Here is a 14,481-nt window from a genome sequence, read left to right as displayed (position 1 = left end):
TCACAGTTTCACAACTTAATTACTGGTAACGCAGTCAAATCAGTAACTACACATTTATTCTTTTGGTTAAAGTGGTTAAAAATGCAGTACACTCATTAGACCAAAGCCTTAAGAGGAAAATCACAAAAAAAAACAAAGCTGCAGTTCAACCCATTAGCCTTAGTCTTTAAAATCCAATTTGGAAGAAAGAAAAAACCCATTGCTTCTCAGTTTTCTTCTTGTTTTTCATCCATCCACAAATAGCACTGGAGAACTGGACAGTTTTTCAGCTGAGATAAACACAAGAAGCCTGAGTTTTTCACCAGAAAACAATATATACAATATGTTTTTTACTGATGGGTGGGATTATATGTGATTGAGTCCAGGCCGATCGATCAGGTGGATTCATTGCTTACAAAAAAAATCAGCAAATAAAACAAAAACTTAATGAGGAAACAGTGATATTTTCAATCCTTGTTAGGCCCTACTTGTACAGATTCTTAGTTAATAACAGGTTCGAGAGTAAATCACAGTTTTTATTCACTGTCCACCAGAGAGCCCAGTTCACTGGAATGAATACAGGAAGAAAGGCCTTGCTGCTCAGTTTGATAAAAGGAGAAGAAAACACAGGGAGGCTGAAGGAGGAGATGTTAGCTGGGGATATGAATGGTACAGAGGTGGGTTTGCTGGGTGAGGCTCTGTGAGGTATTATGACAGAATAAAAGAGGTCGTATGTGTTTGCTGCCTGAGATGGTACAAATGTTAATGGTAAGTATGTATTTAAAAAAAAAAAAAATCAGAACAGAGCTCATGACTGAGACTGATATTTTGATGAGAGAAAGAGGTGGGAGGACAAAGGCAGAGAAGGAAATGCAAAAGGCCTGAGACCTGCTGAGAAAAATGGAAAGATCAAATGAAAGGACATTTTGGAGTAGAAGGAGCAGAGCTGGAGGTGAGGTGCATGAAGGCTAACGGTAGTCAGGCACACTGAGTTTTGAGGTAAAGGCTGGCAGGTCTGGTCCTCGCATGGAGTGGAGCTCACCTGGGAGATGGTTGGGCTTTCTAGGCGTACATGGTCAGCTGGAGCCACTAAAGATGGACACAAGGAAGAGGTTCATTGGATTACAGAGCTACCAGTGCTGACCTTTTAAATAAGTATATCTACATCTGTGTTTTATAATCAAAGATTCGTACCTCCAGGACACTGAGTCTGATGGTACCATCTCCATCCTTATCAAAGGCCTGGAACGCCCCTGAGAAGAGAAACATCACAATGCAGCTGCAGTTCAACACGAGTGTGGTTCATCTCATATAAGGGCCAAAAGAAATGAAACTACACTTGGTTTTAAACACAAAGAAATGACAAAAACAATGTTTGGAGGAACAAATGCCATTTTTACTAATCCAGTGGGCCTGTCAGTCACATCAGAAGAAAAGTTTGGATACAAATGATAAAGTACATAGAAACACCAAAGTCTAATCTGATTAAACTGACTATACTGCAGGGACTCTTCCTATAGCCTCCTATGCATTCTAGAGAGCATAGAGTACACTCAGGTCAGTACCTCGCTTCAGTTTTTAGATGATTTTTTTTACATTCTTACGTATTTAGTAAGAGTTTTAATGGCAAATGAAGCAAATTTATGCAAAAAGCTTTTATTTAGGGCAAAAAGGTTCTGGTTTCAAATCCAGTCTGAGGCCTTTCTGTGTGGAGCTTCCTCCTACAGCCCCAGAACATGCATGGAGTTGGGTTAAATGGTGATTCTAAATTGCTCGTAGGTGTGAATGTGAGCATGAATGGCTGTCTGTCTCTATGTGTATTACCCTGCAACAGACTGGCAACCTATTCAGTTTACTCCACCACTTGCCCGATGACAGCTAGGATAGCCTCCAGCCCCAAACCCTGATTTGAGTAAGTGGAAGAAAATGGATGGATGGAGTCAGTATTTACAGTGTTGAGGTACTTCTTCATTACTTCTGCAGTTTTCTGTGGGTTACTGGATATCATCTTCTGGGACATAATGATTGATGGTGATCCATTCCTGCCTTTCTGCACTCCAACGTGATCACAATTTGTGGGCTTTTTAAGAACTATCCCAAAAAAGCCCTAAAAATCCACCCTTAAAAAGCAGGTTAAAGACCACAATCCCACTAGTTGTGATCAGCTTGGGAGCACCAATAAAGCAGGAATGGATCGCCATCAATGAGGTTTTGGTCCATAAGCTGATATCCAGAGAACTGCAGATGTAAAGAGGAACTCTTTGCATAAATTTGATTTATTTGCCATTATAAAATGCTTATGATTGTTCTTCACTCTAACTTAGAAACATGTAAAAAAACAATAGTTTGAATAAAAACTGAAGTAGCAAACTTTTGGCCATGACTGTTAACTTTCCTTTAAGGTGAGGTACCGTAAGCAGACCCACTATCTTTCAATTACATCTCATTATTTAACTTTTAAGTTTTTGTATGGTTCAGCCTATGAATCAACATTTTCCCAAAATTCAACCTGAATTATTTGGCATCCTTGGAAACTTTCAAATGCATACACTTAGGCACAAGAAGGGAAATGTGCTTTTTTTGTTGTTGTTTGGTGTAGAGGTTGTTCAGCCTCTCAAATGTCAGAAAAAAATATGAACTCCATCTCACTGACTTACTGAACATGGCTTCGAGCCGGACCAGACAGCTGATGAAGCTGTCGAAGTCGATGTTCATGCTCTCGTTTGCGTAGCGCATGGTGATGATGTCGTAGAGCTGGTTGTTGAGACGGAAGCCTGAGCGGGACATGAGACACATGACTGTACAGCGACAACAACATTTAGAGGATGAGTTGAAGCTGTAATTTCACATATGTCATATAATATACCTCATTTCTTTATATTTGGAGTGGAAAATGGGAAATAGGTGCAGCCACACAGAAATAGATGATATAAGGAAAAAGCCGTTTGTACAATTCTAAGGAGCTTGAAAGTCAGTATCTGGTATGACTTTTTCTCCCTGTGTCCTTTCCTTAAAATAGCTTCTTGACAGCTCCCCTTCTACTGAGATCATCCCTTGACTTTTTTATGCTTGAATGATTCATAGGTCAATGTTAAGTGGCTAAACAAACAAATCATTTCTCTGAAAATGGTACGGTATAAGGACTGGACTAAAAATAAATAAAAAAAGCTGCAGATGTCCAAAGAAAATCTCAGAAAGTCAGAAGAACTATTTTGCTCAAGACCGCTTTAAAAATTACAAGTCAGAAACGAGATGTGGTTCAAGACTTTTGCACAGTACTGTATTTGTGTTTTATGCTATTACCTGCATCATTGACAGCATTCCTCATCTCGTAACTGTTGATACCGGACTGGTCAGTGTTATAGTGTTTAAAAATTCCCTGAAAGAAATCGGGTATGATCGGTATGTATGACAATAAGCTGAGCAGAAGCTTAATGCAGAACGATTCTAGAATTTCTGATATAATAATAAACTGAAAACTCTTTTCTCACCTGCCACTGTTTGATCTTATTCCACAGGTGTCTGAACTCCTGAAGGTTGAGTCTACCGGTCCCATCCATCTGAGGAGACATAGTTAAGACTAAAATGGTGTACCATGTCAGTCGTGTTGTCGCATTTGAGTGGTGCAACAAGGTTTTTCTCAGTTAGGTAAATTGAGCCAAATGAAATGGGGAAAAAATCATAAACTTGCCAAAGTAAACACACAGACTGCTTAAAACCACACAAAGTTAGAGGTTAAAAGCAACTGTCACTGTTTTGTGACTGAAATGAGGCCTAAGCCCCATGAGCATCCATCACAGACCCTGCCTGGGTCTCGGCAGGTTGTGCCTCCTACAGACAACACAGCCAGCCCGATGCACTCGATACAAAGGATACGTCCATCAGAGCAATCATGCTCCTGCAGCTCTCCAGGCTGAAACCCTCCGTCTTCAGGTCCTTGTCTGGGAACGTAAAGAGTGAAAACACTTAGAGGACGACAGTTAAAGACAGCATGCTGCTATTGGCCTTTCCTGAAGTTTTTGCTGAAGTTTCCCAGCAATAAAGCTGCAGCTTTCAGTTAAATTCCTGTGTGTGAGTCCTGCATTTGGGTCCTACATCCTGCCTGCCACACAGCAAACTATGACAGCTGTGTTCAATTCCCTTAGTTACCTGCATGTGTATAAACAGCCCTGAATTAGATAAAAGGTTGAGAAAATTGGTGGCTGATGGATCAAGCAGGGAATTGCCTGCTGTGGACTGATGTGTGCATGTGTCCTGTTTTATAATGACGGAAAGTTCAGCCTATCAGACTGGACTTACGCTTGGTGATCACTCTGTTGAGAACGTTTCTCAGTTCGTTGGCTGTTATTTCCATATCCTGTGAAAACAAGAAGAGCAGAGGGGGACACCAATAAAGAAGAGACAGGAGATTAATTTCCAAAGTACAGCAATCGCCTAATGTTTTCTGCTAATGAAAAACACAAAATGTTCTGTTTTGGGGTTTTTAAATTTAAAGCCATTCTCCTCGTCTTTCTGCACTGACCTCGCCGCCTATCTCCTGAAAAATAGTCCGGAACTGCTGGTCCTCCTCGCTCTCTTCCCCCGCTGAAGCTGGTGCTGGCTGAGGCGTCATTGAGCCACAAAGCATAAGAATGAAAAACTCTGAAGATGATCCTTTCCAAGTTATTTGTTCTTTACATTACAAACTGGTTATATCCACAATTGCAGAACAAAATAAGATAAACTAAAGCAGCTGAAGCTTTTTGCTGCTTATTTCTGTAACTTGCCAAAGTAACCAGACACTTAGATATACTTGGAAGAAATATTGAGGCAATCCCTGTGCTGCAGTAGCTCTACACACTCTGGAAAACTAAGAGGACACTTACCACTGGATGGTCAGCCTCGATCCTGTTCTCTATCTCCCTGAGTGAAGACGAATAAACAGCAGTCACCACGGTGACACCATCATCTCATCTGGACTATAAGCCTCTGCTTTTTTTTTTCCTTTTCTTACTGCATTCATCAAATTTATTCTCATCAAATTTTGCATGAATTATGTTGATGTGCTGAATCTGTAAGTCATCTGACAGATTTATTATAAAGGAGTTTATAGGCTTATAGTCCCCAAAGTCACATTGCACTAAAATATGAAAATGATTGCATAAAACGCTTAATGGAGCAAATGGAGCTGTTAGTTTTGTATCACCTGCTGCTTCCTCCAGTCAAGTTTTGTTCTTCCCGATTGTTCTTATTTTGGGCAAACTTGATTGTCACCAGAGCTTTCCATTTTTAATTAGTTTAGGTAATTTGTGACATGCATAGTTAATGGTGTCATAGTATACTGTGATCTAAAGCCATGTTAGGTAATTCAAAGCCCATCCGTCGCACACCCTGAGTCACACCCAAGTCCGGGTCCATCAGAGTTCAGGCCGGCTCTGCGTGCTGTCTGGTCCTCTGGGCAGCAGTGGGATGGTTGGGAGGTGCAGATGTTTGTTGAGGCTTGAGTATGCAGTACTAAATATTTAGAAAGTTTACCAGATCATCCCCAAATCTGAAGATGCTTGTCCTAAAAAAGATTCCATAACAGCTTCGAACTCGGGCCGATTTCTTCTGATTCTACAAATCAAATCGCCGTTAAAATAGTTTGTTCTTGGTGGTTTGTGTCCCACCCACCAAGCAGAAAATCCCACCCTCATTAACAGACACAGAGACCCGCACACACAGGGTAGAGAAATCCCTCATAAACTCCAAGTCTAATTAAACTGCACATACAGTTGGGCTGGGTATTGTTGTCATTTTATCTATTAGTTTGTTTTAGGGTTTGTAAGACTTTGCAAATGTGTAAATGTCAAACGATTGCAGGAAAATGTAATGACTGCTGGGCTCGGTGGAAGGAAGATTTGACACTATATATAAAACTGAACTGAACTGAGACTATCTTTATAGTACAGGACTCAGAACTAAAATGCATTGATCTAAATACAGGCACTGCAATATAATATATTTAATAATTTCTGTATACCTCTTTGTTTACCCTAACCTTTATTATATAACAGATTCTAATCTTAGAATCTGAATTACTGCTGTTCTGTCAGACACAAGGTGTTTTTGGCATTATTTAACGCAGAATGATAAACGTCCTCCTTTTTTTTTTCACATTTACTCGCAGGTTAGATTTAGGTACTGAAAACATTTGGATATTTTGAGGAAAAGATACGTCTGGAAAAAAATATACCTCATTACGTTAACCATGCAAAATGAAAACTGAAGCTTTTCATTTTGCCATGAAGATCAAACCCTACCCTCATTATTTAAGAGTGCTTTGACTTTATCTTTAACACCGGTAATAGGAATAAGTTGATAAATAACTATCTTAGCAAACAGCCAATGCGCTGTATTCCAATACCCAGCCCTACTAAGAAATATAAGATCAGAACATATCCAACTACAATTCTGCACCATACTAGAAGGAAAACTACTTATATAACCATTCCCACCTCATGGCATCCTAGGCCACCCTGATCACCCTCTCCCACTCACTCTGAGGTGTTCTTCTTTTCAGAGAAGACTCGCAGGATGAACTCTCCCTCCTGATGTGGCTCATATGTGGAGGGTACTATGACGTACTCGCCAGGGCTCAGGCGGAAACGTTGGGTCACCTCACGCAAGTTGATGTAGGATTTACAGCGCGCCTTGGAGGAGTTGAATAGGAAAAAATCCTTCTGCATGTGTTGCTTGTTTCCATGCATCTGGTTTGGGGTAGTCACAATGTAAAGAGCAGAAAATGCAAAATAGTACTGAAGAATTTCCTCAGAGTTAAAGTTGGTGATGAAAAAAGAAACTGGAAGAATGGCTATGAAAATATAAAGCGTGGGGTGGAATTAACTCGCAAACTGCTGAGAATCCCTTTCACGCCTTCCTTACCTCCTTTGGCACCTGTCGAGAGAAAATAGCAACATCAGTAACAACATTAATTTTAACTGCGGCAGAATCAAATCGACGTATTTTTGTCTGTAAAAAAAGGACAGCTGTGAAAGTAAATTAGCAACAGAGGCTGGAAAATGGAAAAGTCTTGGGACAATGATTAAAAACTGAAGTGGACACCTCGTAAATGGCGAATCCAATGGTGAAGAGGTTGGCTCCCATCTTGCGCTCTTTCCGTCTGTTCTTCTGCATCAGCGCCACCACAAAGGTGCAGGCCACCTCGTTGTCCTCAGGGTCATCATCCTCCTCCAGCAGGCGAAGGCGGTACTGAGGATTGGTCCAGAAAGTGTCTGCAAGAGAGTTGGTTACTGTTCTCTTACTCTCCTATCTATCATATCATATTCACCATTTAAAAAGAGGACAGTCAGGTTCTTTATGCATTATATTTTTGGAATGAAAAATGCCTAAACTGGAAATTGCGGATCCAAATTATGCACTGGGGAAGCCCCAGGATTCCCTTGAGAGATTATATGTCTCGGGAATGATCTGGGAATGATGGGTGGGTGATGAATTCTGGGGTTCTCTGCTTAGACTGCTGATAAGTAGTAGAAAATTAATGGGTGGAAGGTGCATTATTCTTCAGCCAATGTAAAGCTTTTTCACATGTTTGGTGTATGAGTGAAAGACCACTCTGTTCTTCTCTGGTGAGAAAGGATTAATAAACATCTCTACAGTAGATTACCAGGATAGTTCCTGCATCCTCCAGCGGAGCAGCCTCTCACCCAACGCCCCTCATTCACAGAAACCGTCCACTTGTGGATCTTATCATCCTCCAACGCATCAGGGGTGAGATTACAGATCTCAATCTTGGTGTAGTTCTTCTTAAAGTCCTCAAATGACATCCTGTACAGGAATTCAAGAGACCAGGAAAGATTATGGATTCAGACAAATGTAGCAAAATAGTAAAAACTGTAGATCTCACTTACCAGAATTCTCCATCTTCTGCACTTTGATGTTGAAGCTTCTCCTTTTCAGCCTTAGAAAGTGTGGCCCACTCCTTGGAGCTGTTGAGGAAATATATTAGATATAGTGAAACAGTCTAAAGAGGGATTTAACTAAAATACTGAGTTTTTTTGCTAAAGTAGGGTTAAAAATTGTAAAAGTTAAAAATTCCTTACTTGTCACTCCAGGGACCATTCCATTCAACCTGACCCCACGGGTTCCTGAGACGCACCAGACGAACTTTAGACTCCTTGTGCTGAGACGGTCGGCACTGTGGTATTTCAGAGAGACTCTCGGGTTTAATATGAACTCACATTAATCCATCACCTTCCTGTTCTGTTCGTATTAATGCAGCATTCAAGGCTTCAAAGTGTACAGCCGTACACTCCATTTCAATTTTTTGCTGAGCGGCTGGTGTAATCTCACTGGACAAAACACACTACTTTACCTCTTCCACTGCTGTCACAGAGTAGGCATGTCCCTTCACAAGTCCCGTCACCGTACGTGTCTCAAAGCGGGCAGGAACCAGGGACTGCAGATTAAAAAACAGGTAATGGAAGTTTGATGGGGATAAAATGAAATAAATATGCAAACACCAGCACGACTGTGCATAATGACAATTCTGAATGAGGAGCCTAATAGCAGCTGAAAAGCTTGCTTTGATTTTCAAGACACCTGGTGGCTGAAGTTAACATACTGTAGGCTTTAATCAACTTCATCTTCATCAAATCTGAGCACAGCGAGGTGGTTCGACTGCTTTAGTGTAAATTTATCAAGAATAAAACATCAACACTAATACTAGAGAAGAGGTGTGGAGAGACAACAGTGTCTCACATCGATGGAGCAGCCCATGAGCGACCCTCTCTCCAGAGCTTTCTTCATGATCTTGTAGAGTTCTTTGGGAGCCTCCTTCATCTCGTAGAACTCAGTGACTCCACCAGTGAAGTCCTCCATGGCCTCGGTGGTGTTTCCACCCTTCAGAGCCTCATAAGAACCATGAAGCCTGGATCATAGAGAGAGTTTTTGTCCATTTAGGCATTAACTTATCAGCGCAACAATAAAGCCTTTAAATTGACTTTAGGAAGTTAATTTTGTATAAGGATGTCTAATAACGTGAGCAATTCCCACAACCATGCATGAATCATAATGTTTAGAGCTATTTGTTATATTTTGTAACTTTGTAATACTTAATATTAGTAAAAATTCAATTTAGTTCAGTTAGTTACTGTTCTTACGGTCTTGGAGCAACTGTGACCATTTAATTTTCTCTGGGATTGTGATAATTCTGATTAAACAGTTGAATAAAACTACCAAAATGCACCATTTTGCTCTGCTTTCCCCCACTCGAGCATAAAGACACTCACTTGGCATAAGCCTTCTCCAGCAGGGCGCTCCAGAACTCATTCCTCTCAGCGGACTTAGTGAAGACCAGCTGGTTGTTGAAAGTTGGGATGCGGTCATCGATGATGACATCCACCCAGTCACCATAACGCCAGAACTGATGGTAAATAAAATGGTAAATGGCCTGTATTTATATAGCGCTTTACTAGTCCCTAAGGACCCCAAAGCGCTTTACATATCCAGTCATCCACCCATTCACACACACATTCACACACTGGTGATGGCAAGCTACATTGTAGCCACAGCTGCCCTGGGGCGCACTGACAGAGGCGAGGCTGCCGGACACTGGCGCCACCGGGCCCTCTGACCAGAGCAGAAGGACATGACGAAGGAGAAACAATCCACAGAATCACGTGTTAAAATAAACGGCAGGACAATGATATATTTAAAGTGTTGCCAGGAACTTTTTAAGTTGTGTGATTATTTTCTTTTTTAATCAACTCATCTTTAAATCTAAAATATGTCACAAATTAATGGAAAACATGTAACATTGTATAACATTGATAACATCGTATAGTCAGCAGCAGTGAAGTCTTAAAATTTCAAAATCTCCAATCATGTATGACTAAGATCAAACTCTTATACAGTGGCTTGCAAAAGTATTCAGCCCACTTGAACTTTCCCACATTTTGTCACATTACAGCCACAAACATGAATCAATCACGTGAAAGACCAATACAAAGTGGTGTACACGTGAGAAGTGGAACGAAAATCATACATGATTCCAAACATTTTTTACAAATAAATAACTGCAAAGTGGGGTGTGCGTAATTATTCAGCGCCCTTTGGGCTGAGTGCAGTCAGTTGCCCATAGACATTGCCTGATGAGTGCTATTGACTAAACAGAGTGCACCTGTGTGTATTCTAATGTCAGTACAAATACAGCTGCTCTGTGACGGCCTCAGAGGTTGTCTAAGAGAATATTGAGAGCAACAACACCATGAAGTCCAAAGAACACAGCAGACAGGTCAGGGATAAAGTTATTGAGACATTTAAAACAGGCTTTGGCTACAAAAAGATTTCCCAAGCCTTGAACATCCCACGGAGCACTGTTCAAGCGATCATTCAGAAATGGAAGGAGTACGGCACAACTGTAAACCTACCAAGACAAGGCCGTCCACCTAAACTCACAGGCCGAACAAGGAGAGCGCTGATCAGAAATGCAGCCAAGAGGCCCATGGTGACTCTGGATGAGCTGCAGAGATCTACAGCTCAGGTGGGGGAATCTGTCCATAGGACAACTATTAGTTGTGCACTGCACAAAGTTGGCCTTTGTGGAAGAGTGGCAAGAAGAAAGCCATTGTTAGCAGAAAACCATAAGAAGTCCTGTTTGCAGTTTGCCACAAGCCATGTAGGGGACACAGCAAACATGTGGAAGAAGCTGCTCTGGTCAGATGAGACCAAAATGGAACTTTTAGGCCAAAATGCAAAACGCTACGTGTGGCAGAAAACTAACACTGCACATCACTCTGAACACACCATCCCCACTGTCAAATATGGTGGTGGCAGCATCATGCTCTGGGGTGCTTCTCTTCAGCAGGGACAGGGAAGCTGGTCAGAGTTGATGGGAAGATGGATGGAGCCAAATACAGGGCAATCTTGGAAGAAACCCTCTTGGAGTCTGCAAAAGACTTGAGACTGGGGCGGAGGTTCACCTTCCAGCAGGACAACGACCCCAAACATAAAGCCAGGGCAACAATGGACTGGTTTAAAACAAACACATCCATGTGTTAGAATGGCCCAGTCAAAGTCCAGATCTAAATCCAATCGAGAATCTGTGGCAAGATCTGAAAACTGCTGTTCACAAACGCTGTCCATCTAATCTGACCGAGCTGGAGCTGCTTTGCAAAGAAGAATGGGCAAAGAGTTCAGTCTGTAGATGTGCAAAGCTGGTAGAGACAGACCCTAAAAGACTGGCAGCTGGAATTGCAGCAAAAAGTGGTTCTACAAAGTATTGACTCAGGGGACTGAATAATTACGCACACCCCACTTTGCAGTTATTTATTTGTAAAAAATGTTTGGAATCATGTATGACTTTCGTTCCACTTCTCACGTGTACACCACTTTGTGTTGGTCTTTCATGTGGAATTCCAATAAAATTGATTCATGTTTGTGGCTGTAATGTGACAAAACGTTGGAAGGTTCAAGGGGGCCGAATACTTTTGCAAGCCACTGTATGTGAGACACTAGAATGAAAGCTTGAAAATGCCTAAACGAATAACAATGCCTCATTATTTGCTTCATTAATCTTGATTTTACAAAGATGTATTGACAAAAGCCAAAATAAACTGGGGCACTGTGGAGAACATGAATAAAAAAGAATGGGAAATCTGAAGTTTTTAAAAATATATGCAAATTTTTTTTAAGTTGATGTCAACACATTAGAGTCTTGCATCACCTTGGTGGACTTTGTTTGACTTCATAACTGCATCCACAGAAGATAAACTGTGATCACTGGTGCTGATTTTGCAGTGATTTTCACGTGGATGCAAGGATTTCTCTTAATAACATTATGTACTGTAGAGAATAGAATCAAGTATTTCAGTTTAGTTTGGATAAATATTGTTCTTAATTAATATATTATTAATTCTCTTGATCGGCTCTCAGATATTTTGCTCATTATTTTTGGCTGTGGTTCACATCTAATGCATGAATGGATGCAGGAATGAATGAATGTTGTGCATCAGTCATGCTAGGGCCTGCACACTTTTCATTAATGTGAGGTTTTATACAAACTGTAAAGCACTTTGGGTGTTTTAAAAAGAGCTACACAAATATAGTTATTGTTATTATTAATAAAAATTTCAACCAAGTATATTGTGTGAATAATTTCAGGGTTGCAGGCGGGTGGCTCTGACCTGGAAGTGGAAGATTCCACCATAACCTTCTGAAAAGCTTTGGTCCAGGGGCACCACACGGTACAGAAGCTTCTCATTCAGGGTGAGACAAGCAATAGCAGCCAGCAACCAGCAGTCACCTGGACACAAAAAATTACTTGTAATTATGTCTTTGGAAGCAGTTATTCCACTCCTAAATTTGATTTTAAAATCTTCTCCAGTGCAGTGAAAATTGTGAGAAAAAAACCCTCAGCCTACATAAAGAATATGAAGTGAAATTTTGGAAATCAGATGAAACACAGACAGGAAATTCTCTCCTGAACATTTCTTGTATTCCAGGAGTGAAAGATCGCTGCCGAGTGCTGATCTCGTGTTTTTGTTTTTTTTTACCAGGTGTGTAGCAGGGTGTTAGCTGCAAAGGGCTGTGAACAATGTAAGTTTTTCAATGGTTAACAGTGTCTACCAGGACTTTTGTCCCATTTGGACCCCTTTATTTGCTGTCTGAACAAAACAACAATGAGAAATGCTGCTTCCTGGATTCCCTTCCAAAAGCGTAAGCACAATATGGGGAGGCCACTGCAGGCTGACAGGCCGTGCTGAGGGGATCGCTGGGATATTTTGCCACCCTGTTAATAAAGACTGTCACTGCAGACTGTGTTGGATCTGCTCTTGCCCCAATCCTGTCAAAAGTCAGACGCTGTCGAGTGAAGTTTGCTAAAAAGAAATTGAAATCAAGTCCCTCCCCTTTTCCCCTTTTGAATGTTATTAAAATGCTATTTTCACATAATAGAAATCACCTGGTATTGCCTGATGTTGTGATCTAATTGTGGGCCTAAAATTCCAGAGGAAGCATAATTTACCTAGATCTCCCTGGCAGATATCTGTCCTACTGGCTCCTCCAACGATGAACTGAGGATTTTCACAGATTTCCTGCAGAAAATAAACACAAATAATTTACTTCAGTTAAACATGGAACAAGAACTAGCCTTATAGCAGTTATGTATGTCTCTGAGTCATAAGGGTGTAGTATTCTTCACATGTACCAATCTTATTAGAGAAATTAGAGTAAAAAACATGAAACAGACTTAATCCCTCCTAGTTTGTTTGGGAATGCAGTCAATTCATTCTATTTTTCCTGCAAAAAGGGAGTTTTTCCTTCCCACTGTCGCCAAGTGCTTGTGATTGTTGGGGTCTCTCTATTATTGTTGAGTCTTTAACTTACATTATAAAGAGCCTTGAGGCGACTGTTGTTGTGATTTGATGCTATATCAAGAAAACTGAGCTCAGCTTTGAAGAAACTGAACTGGTGTGGAGTATTTCATCCCATCTGCATCTCTAGGTAAATTTCCACAGCAGCAAACACTTCTCACCATAAAATAATTCCTTTTTCAGGCCGGAAAAATACAGTTTCTCTTTGATGCTTTCATTTGCTGTGTACCAAAAATAACATCCCACCTCCCATGTGACCATCCCCACTTCAAAGTGCCTCTCCATGTGCCAACAGAGTCCCCCCTCCTACCTTGGGTCTCTTCCAGACGATGTTCTTGACCTTGTTGGACTTGTGTCCAAGCTCCTTGAAGCCCAAAGACTCCACAGTGGCCGGAAAAGTCTCATCCTCAAACAGGGTCTTCCTCTGAAGGAACTCCTGTCTGAGGGTGTTATAGTCCTGGCCGTTGAAGCGCAAGGGCTTGTTCAGAGATCCTTCCCCGTCTCTCCTCTCTCGTTCCCGGATCAACCGGTCGCAAAAAAAGCCAGATGGCGTATAAGGCATCTTGTCTCAGGCGTTTTTTTGGAAAAAAAAAAACTGGCTTTTGCCACTTGTACTAAAGTCTTACAAGCCAAAAGGCCTGGCATAAATCCAAACAGCTAATATGTGATTGGCTCTCTCTTGGTGTGACGTCCCCCCCTTTCTTCGTCACAGAGTAGATGCAAACGCTTGGTGTGAAAGAGATGTTCACTTCACATGCATTCACCTTTGCATTACCATTCACACACACACATATGCACAGAAACTCGCATATCACGTAAACGTCCATTTGATGCGTCCCCATTGGCCAAAGTGAACAATGATTTTTCCCCAGCAGCGGCGCTCCGATGCCATCATTGTTGGGTGACACAAAGGCCAGCGGGCCGCGACAGAGGGCATGTAAAGAGTGGTCCGTAGATGCCCTGCCTCAGCAGAAGGCATTCAATCCATTTAAACCTATTCTCAATGGAGATCAGCATTGAGCAGTCTCAGCATAACTGGAGCAGGCTAACGCTATGGACAGCCATCCGTTTCGTTAAACAGAATAAATAATAAACAGAGCACCACATGCAACAAATTATCATAGTAATTTGGTGGAGATCCAGCAACAAT

General features: G+C 41.3%; 1 protein-coding gene across 2 annotated transcripts; it reads right to left on the bottom strand.

Annotated features, from left to right (window-relative positions):
- Window positions 1–36: 36 nt before the first annotated feature.
- Window positions 37–14,216, bottom strand: capn3a (calpain 3a, (p94)). Of its 2 annotated transcripts, none has more exons than XM_086275228.1 (21): window positions 13,642–14,216; window positions 12,983–13,052; window positions 12,144–12,262; window positions 9,249–9,382; window positions 8,719–8,887; window positions 8,333–8,416; window positions 8,061–8,155; window positions 7,869–7,946; window positions 7,625–7,785; window positions 7,063–7,232; window positions 6,883–6,894; window positions 6,499–6,707; window positions 4,845–4,881; window positions 4,502–4,579; window positions 4,279–4,336; window positions 3,847–3,920; window positions 3,471–3,539; window positions 3,283–3,358; window positions 2,637–2,753; window positions 1,174–1,232; window positions 37–1,068 (listed from the first exon to the last, which is right to left on the bottom strand). In XM_086275228.1, exons 1-21 carry the CDS (start codon window positions 13,891–13,893, stop codon window positions 1,042–1,044), a joined length of 2,148 nt encoding a protein of 715 aa, XP_086131354.1. In that variant the 5' UTR covers window positions 13,894–14,216; the 3' UTR covers window positions 37–1,041. The 2 variants fall into 2 exon arrangements, with proteins under 2 accessions (XP_086131354.1, XP_086131355.1); XM_086275229.1 differs by having other exon boundaries at window positions 3,856–3,920; window positions 13,642–14,214.
- Between the last annotated feature and the right edge of the window lie 265 nt (window positions 14,217–14,481).

The sequence above is a fragment of the Aulonocara sp. 'chitande type north' Nkhata Bay genome, linkage group LG19 (genome assembly GCF_057382095.1).
Source record: "Aulonocara sp. 'chitande type north' Nkhata Bay isolate Kocher_YH1m ecotype deep benthic linkage group LG19, A_spYH_male_GT1.1, whole genome shotgun sequence".
In the NCBI taxonomy this organism is placed as follows: domain Eukaryota; kingdom Metazoa; phylum Chordata; class Actinopteri; order Cichliformes; family Cichlidae; genus Aulonocara; species Aulonocara sp. 'chitande type north' Nkhata Bay.
This window is presented reverse-complemented; position numbering and strand designations above follow the sequence as displayed.